Below are 10,515 nucleotides of genomic sequence, written 5' to 3'. Positions count from 1 at the left end.
TACAGTGACTCAGTATATTCTTTCCATCTTCTTTTAATACTTCCTGGATCATTAAATATTCTGCCTAAAGCATCCTTGATTATAGCAACTCGAGGTTTAAATTTGTTCTTCAGTTCCTTGAGCTTAAGATATGCTGAGTGAGTTTAGTCCTTTTGATTTTCTGGCTCCAGCTCCTTGCACATTTCAGTGTAATATTTTGCTTTGTCATCCCGTGCTGCCCTTTGGAATCTTCTGTTCAACTCTTTAGTATCTTGAATTCTTCCTTGTGCTTTCAGAAAATGCACAATACTTAATTTTGCTCATGTAAAACCTGTAGCTAGACCAAGAAGCAGTCATTTGAATGGAACAGGCTGATAACCTGTTAAAAATCAGGAAGGGTAAAAGGAGTTCTGGGGAGCTCTGGTGGCCTAGTGGTAAGAAGCTGTACTGCAATCCCGAAGGCACACAGTTCAAATCCACCAGATGCTCTGCTGGAGAATGAGGGACAGTCTCCTCCTGTACCAGTCAGATCCAATTTGATGGTAAACACACACAAAATAATAATAATAATAATAATAATAAATCAGGAAGGGTATATGTCAGCATGCTTCAGGCACCTACTCCGGTCACTACAATCCTAGCAAGCGGTGAACCCCTAACCCAGCAGCAGGCTGAAGGCTTTAGTCAGTGACCTGAAGCTTAATGTTGCCTTCTGCCCAGACTCCTTTCTCATTTAAAACAACTTCTGTTTTCAGGGAAGTGGAATGTATGTCCTTTTCCTTTTTCCTCTGTTAAGTAAACTTAAAACCCTTAAAAGAAACTTCAGAAGACCCTGAAAAGTAGAGAGAAGGCAGGCTACCGAGGGAACCTAGAACCCAAGGAATGACACTGGTACCATTCCTGGTTTATCTGACTGCCTCAAATACCTCAGACTTAAATTTGATGAAGCTGGCAATGTAGAAATGTCAATCGACTCAGGTTGTTACTTTTTAAAATAAAATTCTGTATGTTGCTAAATGATCGCCCTTCTCACCTCTGTTCAGCAGTCACTCATTGCTTGTCTCTGTGGATAGCACTCCTAATCACCAGGCAACTGCTGACCAAGGGTCATGTGAAGGAAAGTCTGATGCAACTGTGATATAAAAACAAAGCAGAACCACAATTTCTGTTAGGGTGCGGCCACCAGGAAAGGGGAAACAGAAAGCTTAATTTCTGCAGGGACAGGGTGAGGAACGAGGCAGGTTCAAAAGGCAGAAGCTTAGGGAGCTCTGGTGGCCTAGTGGCAAGAAGCTGCACTGCAATCCCAGAGGTGCATGGTTCAAATCCACCAGATGCTCTGCTGGAGAAGGAGGGACAATCTCCTGTACCGGTCAGATCTGATTTGATGGTACATGCACAAAACATTAAAAAAAAAAGGCAAAAGCTTTTAGATAATGTTGTTATTAGGTGCCGTTGAGTAGAGTACAACTCAGAGTGACTCTCTGAACAACAGATCAGAACCCTGTCCTATCCTGTACTGTTCCTGTTGTCTCTGATACTCTTGAATCCATTGCTGCAGTCACTGTGTCAGTCTGTCTCATTGAGAATATTTGTCTTTGCACTGAATTTCCACCTTTCCAAGCATCATGTCCCTTTCCTAGCAACATGCCCAAAGTATATGAGATGAAGCTTCGCTATTCTTGTTTCCAAGGAACACTCCGGTTGTACATTCCCCAAGACATAACTGGTTTGTTCTTTTGACAGTCCCTGAGATAGTCAGAAATTTTTTCAGCACCACAACTCAAAGGCACCACTTCTCCTCCTGTCATCCTTTCCATTGTTCAGCTCCCAGATACATAGCAAGTGATCGAGAGGACCATGGCCTAAATTGGATGTACCTTAGTCTTCAAACTGGCATTGGTCTTTAATAATTTCGAGAGGTCCCAGGCAGTAGGTTTTCTCAATGCAATGTCTCCATTAGGAGACCTGACTGCTGGAACAAGGGTGTTGATTGTGGTTCCAAGTAAGGTGAAATTGTTAATAATTTCAGTCTTTATCCATCTATCATGATGTTTCTATTGGTCCCTTGGTGAAGATTTTTGGTTTCTTGATGTTGAAATGCAGTCCACATTGAAGGCTATAATCATATTATCATCAGCATATGCTTCAAGTCCACCTCACTGTCATCAAGTAAGTAAAATTGTGTTACCTGCATAACACAGGCTATTGATGAGTCTTCCTCTGATCCTGATGCTACATTCTTCTTCATAGAGTCCAGTTTATAAATTATTTGCTGGACATACAGATTGAATAGATAAGGAGAAATGATACAGCCCTGAGGCACATTTTCCTTAATTTTAAGCCATCCAGTGTTCCCTTACTCTATTGTGACAATAGCTTCTTTGTCTAGGTTTCACATGAGCACAGTTAAGTATTCTGTGATTCCCATTCTTTATTATTATTATTTATTTTTTTGTGTGCATGTACCGTCAGATCAGATCTGACAGGTACAGGAGGAAATTGTCCCTTCTTCTCTGGCGGAGCATCTGGTGGATTTGAACCGTGTACCTCTGGGATTGCAGTACAGCTTCTGGCCACTAGGCCACCAGAGCTCCCCTGTGATTCCCATTCTTAATGCTATCCATAATTTGTTGTGATCCTCATAGTCAAATGTCTTTGCATAGTAAGAAACGCACATATAGACATTCTTCTGATATTTTCTACTTTTCTCCAGGATCTGTCTGATGTCAGCAATTGTATATCTGGTGCCCTGGCCTTTTCTAAACCCAGCCTGAACTTCTGGTATTTATCTGTCAGTGTACTCTTTTCTTTTTGTATGATTGTCAGCAATATTTTGTTTGTGTGTGGTATTAAGACAGTGTGTGATTATTTCCACATTCTGTTGGATTACCTTTTTGGGAATAAGAACAAATATGGAAATCTTCTAGTCAGTTAGCCAGCCAGCTGCCTTCCAGATTTTCTAGCACAGACTGGTGAACATGTCCAGGGCTGCATCTGTTAGTTGAAACATTTCAATTGGTGTCCCATCAATTCCTGGGCCTTATGTTTTGCCAGTGCCTTCAGTCCAGTTTGAACCACTTCCTTTATTACCACGGGCTCTTGGTCATATATTACTCCCTAAAGTATTAGAGTGTCAACCAAGTTTTTTTGGTACAGTGACTCTGTATTCCTTCTATTTTTTTTTTATATTTTTTTAGATTGATATACTTAAAAAGTTTGTATACCTGAATATGGACCTCTTCCAATCTGTTAGCTAGATAGATATCCTTCAAATTTCCTGGCATACACTTGTGAGTGCATTCAGAGCTACATCTGTTAACTAAAATATCCCATTGATACCTGGGCCTTATTTTTTGCCAATCCCTTTAATGCAGCTTCAACTTTCTCCTTCATTACTGTTGAAGCCTGCTCATATGGTACTTCCTGAAATTTTTCAATGTCAGTCAGCAGTTCTTTTTTCTACAGTGATTCTGTGTATTCCCTCCATCTTCTTTTGATGCTTCCTAGGTCATTCAATATATTGCCCATAGCATCTTTCGTTATTGCTACTGGAGGCTTAAGTTTTTCAGTTCTGTCAGCTTGAGAAATGCAAAACAAGTTCTTCCCTTTCTGTTCTCCAATTCCAGCTCTCTGCACATTCCTTGATAATAACTTGCTTTGTCCTCTTGAGTTGCCCTTTGAAACCTGTTTAGCTCTTTTACTTTGTTATGTTTTCCCTTCATTTTGGCTTCTCAACATTCTAGTGCAATTTTTTGGAGTCTCTTCTAACATCCATTTCTGTTTTTTTCTTTCTTCTCTGTCTTTGTAATAACATTTTACTTTCTTCATGGATAATATCTAGTCTTCAGTCATTGGTGCCTCAAAATCTATTCATAAGATGATCTTGAAATTCAGGTGGAGTAGACTCAAGATCATATCTTGGCTCTTGTAGACATATTTTAACTTTCTTTGGCTTCAGTTTGAACCTGCACATGAGTAATTAATGGTCTGACTCACAGTCTGTCCCTGACCTAGTTTTGACTGCTAATATTAAATCTCTAACAATTTCTTCCACAGATGTAGTCCGTTTCATTCCTATGCAGCCCATCAGGTGAGGTCCATGTATAAAGTCACCATTTGTGTCTTTTAAAAAAGCTATTTGCAATGAATAAATAACTGAAAATACAAAATTCAGTCATTCTGTTTCCAGCCTCATTTCTATCACCAAGCCCCTATTTTCTCACAACCATTCCTTCTTCACCATTTCCAGCTTTTGCATTGCAGTTATCATTTATGCATCTTGATTGCATGTTTGGTCAATTTTGGAATGCAGGATTTGGTAAAAATTCTCTGTTTCTTCCTCTTTGGCTGTAGATGTAGGCGCGTATGTTTGAATAATAATCGTGTTAACAGGTCTTCCTTGTATGGATAATGATCCTGTCACTCAAAACATTGTATTTCAGGATGGAACTTGAAATCGGCTCTTTTACTATGCATGTAACACCATTCTTTTTCTATTCTTCATTCCCAGCATAGTATACCATATGGTTGTCTAATTCAAAGTGATCAAAGCTAGTCTATCTCCTCTCACTAATGCCAGTATGTTCATGTGTTCCATTTCATTTTTCACAATTTCTAGTGTCCAGTATTCAAGCTACATACATTCCACATTGCAGTTATTAAATATTGGCCACTATTTTTTCCTCATTTTGACTGACTTCTAGTCTGGGCTCTACCACTACTACTACAACTATCCACATTGGGTTTTTTAGCTATTTGGTCATTTTTATTTAGTTAACCAGCATTTATGGGCTAGAAGACTCTTGTTTAAACCACTTCGCACCCGGTGGGCAGGCTTTTGTTATTAGAAGTTGGTTGGGTCTGGTATGAAGACAAATTTGCTATTAATTAATGTTAAAAACTAAATTTTCAGCTTGTTTGGATTTAGGGAATACATTGTTCTAATTGGTACAGCACTTAACCTGTCAGTTTGCTGTACTGAGATAACTTGTAGGTTGCTGTGATAATGAAAGCTATATCACTGGTGTGCTAAAATGCCATAAGGGTTACCTGTGGTGGACAGGTTTTAGTAGTGCTCTCAGATTAAAGATACCTAGGAAAGCAGCATTGGCCATCTACTTCTTAAATAACAGGTCTCTGAAAATCCTATGAACTTTAGAGGAACATATAATATATAGATATCAAATAAGCACATGAGAATATGTTTAATCTCAGTAGCTCTTAGGGAAATGCAAATTAAAACCATAATGGATTATCACTAAATTTCTATCAGAATTACTGTTGTTGTTGTTGTTTGATGCTGTCAAGTACAACTCACTTCCACACTAGGAACAATAAATCTGAAAATCCTGCCGTCCTGTGCCAAATTATGAAAACACTAAATACTCACGAGGTGTATAGAAGCTAGATCCTGGGAATGTATAAAGTTGTAGTTACTCTGGAAAAGAGTTTGGCAGTTTTGCTTTTAAGCAGAGTAAACATCTGGTCTACATAACAGTACTTAACAATGACAACAGATAAAACCCGAGTAATCTGTGTAAAAGGCCAATCCCAAGGTTATTTGCTATATGATTTTATTAATGTAGCACTCTCAACAAGACAAAATTCCAGAAACAACAGGTTAGTGGTTGCCAGGGAAGTGACACAGAAGAGAGTGTGGCCACACATGGGGTTCCTGTAGCCATTCACCAGGCTGTACCTTGACTGCATCAGTGTCAGCATCCTTTTTGTACTGATGTACTTTTCTTATGCAAGATATAATCACTATGGGGACAAGGAAAGAAGGGTAGAATAACACTTGTTTTTTTTTATAACTACATTGACCTTTATAATTGTCTCAAAAGGTTTTTTTTTTAAAAAAAGGACAACCCAATAACTTCCCAAGTAAAATGGCAAATAATGTATATTATTTAACAACTATAGCCACTCTTGATCATTGATAGGAGAGGAGCCTCTTGGTGTATGCCCTGCTTCTGCTTTGTCCTCAGCCCTGTCCACCCCTTAAGGCTTCCCACGTGATGTGGACTGAATATTGTTGGTGTCATTTGGGGGTGGAGTGAGGCCTGAGGGCATGCCCTACCAAGTGAGGTTGGAAATGCATGAATTACTGAGCAGCAAAATTATAAAAGTACCTGAGGGTATGTTTTCATCTTGTCTGACACTTTTTTCTTGCATATCATGAATTTCCTGTTGTTTACTATCATTCGAAGATAGATTTTTGAGATTGGAGTCAGCAGGCCTCCACAGTTGGTAGGTCCCCAGGAATCTGGCAGGAAGAGGTACCTGAAGGTCCCAGAACAGCAGTGCCTTCTTCTATGGCTTAGTCTCATGAGAATGCACAGTGTTTTGAGTTCCCACCCATGCAAATTTTTCAGGAGCAAAGGAAAGGTGAGATTTGATCTTTCCCTTGTAAGGGCTCAGAGTTGATCTCCATGTTTATGGATTTGTCCTGTGGTGGGAGGAAGTAATGTGTCGGTGAGTAGGACAGTATGGCCAGGAAGAAACCAGAGAGCACTCTGTCAGATGGGGGCTGGGTCTCTGGGGTCAGGAAGCTGGTAAAATCCAAGGCTGCTGCTGTGTGTGCTGACAAGTTGGAACCTACCCATAGCTGACCCTCCAGTGGGTTTTCAGAGGCCATAAATCACACGGGAGGAGAGTGCCCATCTTTCTCCCACAGAGCAGCTGGTGGATTTGAACCTTTGGGTTGCCAATGCAAAGTAGTAGGCACCTTATAGGATTGTGGCCAGTCTTGACTCAGAGGGCCTTGGCTCTGCTGTCTGGCTCCCCTTGTCATCTCCTGCATATGGAGATGAAAACCCTACCAGGTGGACTGACACAGTGACTGCAGCAGGGGACTTGAGCATGTCAGGTGGTGAGGATGCCACAGGATAGGACAGGGCTCAGGTGTTGTTGTTCACAGGGTCACTATGCGTTGTGCTTGACAGCACCCACCAACAACAACACGGTGCTTCGCAGGTGTATGCCCATGCAGGTGTGGCACTAGAGGGCAAGATGTACATCACCTGTGGCCGCAGAGGGGAGGACTACCTGAGGGAGACCCACTGCTATGATTCCGGCAGCAATTCCTGGCACAGCCTGGCAGATGGGCCGGTGCGCAGGGCCTGGCATGGCATGGCCACGCTCCTCAACAAGCTGTACGTCATCGGAGGCAGCAACAATGACGCTGGCTACAGGAGGGATGTGCACCAGGTGAGCTGACATGGGGTCCAGGTAGGTAGTCAGGGGGACCAGAAGCACATTTTCTCTATTCCACAGTTGCTTGTTTTCTTTCCATCTACAAATGGGTATCTTTGGGCATATCCTTTCTCCAAACCCTGGCTTAAAAGCCATTGCTATTAAGTCCCTTCCATCACCACTGCTTGTTAGAAATGAAAAAGGAATAGCTGCTCGTTTAACAACATGGGCTTTTAAAAAGTTTTTTGTGTTGTTTTTTTTTGTTTTTTTTTAAATGAGTGTTCTGCTGCTATTGTCACAACTCAGTGGCTTAAAACATCACGAGATTGCGCTCCCAGCTCTGTGGATCACTCCCTGGTAACAGGGCTCATGGGCTGGGATCAACTACATCCTAGGGGACTCTTTCCTTGCTGCTTAGATTTTGTGGCAGAATTCAGGGCCTTGTGGCCATGTAACTGGGTGCTAGAGGCTGAGGCCTTCCTCAGCAGCTGTCAGGTAGATGCTGGTATCTCCTCATCCCATGTCTATCCTGCCTCTCGTGCCCCCTCTGTGGGCTCCTATATTAGATGTGCCCATTCTGGCAGCCCACTATAGCTTCCCCTCTGCTGTGCCCTCACAGTGTGGAGGTCATCCACTTAGAGGTACCAGGGGTTTGGGCAGCAATGTATCTCAGAGGCATTGTTCTGCCATAGCTAGAGCACCAGAAGTGAAGACAGCATCATAAAGATACTTCTGATTCTCGGTGGTTGTTGTGTGTCACCGAGTCAGAACTGACCTATAGCTGTACCTCTAGCAGGTTTTCAGAGGCAATAAATGGATGGCATGGGAGGAGATTCCCCCACAGCATCTGGTGGATTTGAACCATGTGCCTTTGGGATTGCTGTACCACTTGGCCACTAGAGCTCCAGTGAACAAAACATGGCTCTTGGTGTAGATTGCTCAGTCTCATTCCTGAAGGGGCCCAGGAGCAGCACTACTTGGGTCAGGGATGTGTGCAACTGCCTGGCCAGGGGACCAGACTTGAATGTTTTCCAAGCGTGCTGATTTCGCCCAAGGCCCTGTTCACCTCTCAGCTGCTAGCGAGTTGTGACCATCAGCCAGCCTTACCTTTCAGGTGGCCTGCTTCAGCTGCGCATCTGGGCAGTGGTCATCGGTCTGTCCACTGCCAGCTGGCCATGGTGAGCCTGGTATGGCTGTACTGGACAACAGGATCTACGTGCTGGGAGGCCGCTCCCACAACCGCGGTAGCCGCACAGGCTACGTGCACATCTACGATGCCGAGAAGGACTGCTGGGAGGAGGGCCCGCAGCTGGACAACTCCATCTCGGGGCTGGCTGCCTGTGTGCTCACCCTGCCCCGCGCCCTGCTGCTTGAGGCACCCCGCGGGACCCCTGACTGGAACCAAGACCGGAGCCAGGCCGACCCCGACTTCGCCTCTGAAGTGATGAGTGTGTCTGACTGGGAGGAGTTTGACAATTCCAGTGAGGACTAGACCCAGGCCCCTGTGCCCAGTCTGGAGGGCACGCCAGGGTGGGGCAGCAGGGCACCTGGGCCAGGACACCCAGTTCAGGGTTCAGGGTCTTTAGCGCCTGCAGCTCACTTACCCTGCTACCCTGTCCTCAAGTTGGCCCTTGCCAGCCTTCCACAGGCCTGCAGGGCTGTGCCATGCTGCCGTGTGTTATGTTACAGTGGGAGCACTTGGGAGTACTTGGTCCTTGTTTATGAGCTGGCCGCCCCTCTGTGTGACAGGGTTCACCGTCTTCAGCTGTCTTGGCCCAGCCCCCAATTGCCCCTTGTTCCAGTCCTTGCTATGCTGAGACACCGTCCTTCACTGTTAGGGGATCTGGGGACCAGCGGGGAGCCTCTTACTGTTGGTGTAAGATTGAGCAGGGGCTTCTGAACAGTGGGGAGCAGCTTTTCCCCCCAGCAGCCCTGTGGCAGAGGGCCTGGGAGGGAGAAGAACATGGATGGTTTTCTGGAGCATTGGTTCAACATGGGGAAAACCCCATGGTGTTGAGAAATGAAATAAAGCATCCTGTAAATGGTGATGTTTTCCGTGGCCACAGCCCCACTTCCATCCAAGGTGGCAGCAGATTTCCTGCACAGCTGCCCTGGTCAGCCTGATGGTATGATACTGGCAGCAGATGGATATCTAGTTGCACTGGGAGCGGGGAGCATTGTAAACCTCTGGTGTGTCACCTGACACCAACTTGCCTATATGGGCAGTGGGCAGCATCCCTGTGAGGGAAAGCCGCTTCATTCGAAAACTTGGCCCCACTATAAAGCCACAGCCAGGGTCAAGACACAGCACCTCAAAGGAGTTACAATGACCAGGGTGTGACAGGATGGCCAAACAGGAGGCTGGTCCCAGTGCTTCCTAGCTGGGCAAGGCGGGTGGAATTAACTCGCATTGTCTCCAGCCTCATCAAGTACCCCTTAGGTACCACATCTACACAGAGGCATCAGACACAGCTTTCACCCATGCTTCCTGCACAATTAGGCCCAGCACACATGACCTGTCCCTCGACTCTGGTGGGTGTCTCATACCAACCTTGCTTCTCCAAGCTGACCATCTGGGCCACACCTACCTCACTGCCTCTCACCCAAACACCTCCCAGTCATCACCCGCCACTGCTTCTCTGCCTGCAGATGAACCCAGTGGGCATCCAGCTGCCCTCCTGCCAGTACTGTGGGGTGACACCTTCAGCCAGTGCAAATCCCTGCAATGTGGTCTCCCCTGGTGGTCTCAGCATTGTGTGGGGACAGCCACAAAGTGGGAACCCACCCAGCATGCTAGGTTTCTGAAGACAGGGCAATGAATGGGCTCATGAACAGCAACAGGGCAGAGAAATGAGAAGAGATGGCCTGCCGTTACCCACCCAGGCTTCCCCGCCAGTGTCCTGAGGAAAGGGCCCATATGACAGCACGTGCACCTGGACACCCACTGTGGGCTGTAGAAGGTCCCTCATGTTTGGACAAGACTGTCACATTGCCTTCTTTCCCAAGGTAGGGATGTAGGGACATGGGCCCAGTTGGGACCCAGCCTAGCAGGTCTCAGGCTCAGCACTCCCTCTGACACTTGGCCTCACTGGCCAGGTTAGCTCCTTCGGGAGTGGAGCACCAGAGGGATAGTGTCCAGTGTGCCATATCTGCTGGTGTACTCTGCCCCAGAACCCCTGAGGAGCCACAGGACCCCACGAGGAGGAAGGTAGAGAAGGGCAGCAGCCTAGTTACTGGTGAGCCAGAGGCCAGCTGCATCCCCACCTCCTCCTGCCTTGGACCCTAGCTGGGGCAGGTGCTCAGGCTCCTGCCTTTGTGCTTGCCGAAGGTGGCCATCTGTGA

General features: G+C 45.5%; 1 protein-coding gene across 1 annotated transcript in view; it reads left to right on the top strand.

The window, feature by feature from the left end:
- KLHL22 (kelch-like family member 22) overlaps positions 1–8,680 on the top strand; it is a 49,626-nt gene extending 40,946 nt beyond the window's left edge. Inside the window, exons 5-6 of the mRNA XM_006902523.1 lie at positions 6,955–7,188; positions 8,288–8,680. Coding sequence (XP_006902585.1) covers positions 6,955–7,188; positions 8,288–8,665 — 612 coding nt within the window. The 3' untranslated portion in view covers positions 8,666–8,680. The remainder of the gene's footprint in view (positions 1–6,954; positions 7,189–8,287) is intronic.
- Positions 8,681–10,515: the final 1,835 nt, after the last annotated feature.

Source organism: Elephantulus edwardii, unplaced genomic scaffold (assembly GCF_000299155.1).
Source record: "Elephantulus edwardii isolate Elephantulus edwardi_28Jun2011 unplaced genomic scaffold, EleEdw1.0 scaffold00424, whole genome shotgun sequence".
Lineage (NCBI taxonomy): Eukaryota > Metazoa > Chordata > Mammalia > Macroscelidea > Macroscelididae > Elephantulus > Elephantulus edwardii.
This window is presented reverse-complemented; position numbering and strand designations above follow the sequence as displayed.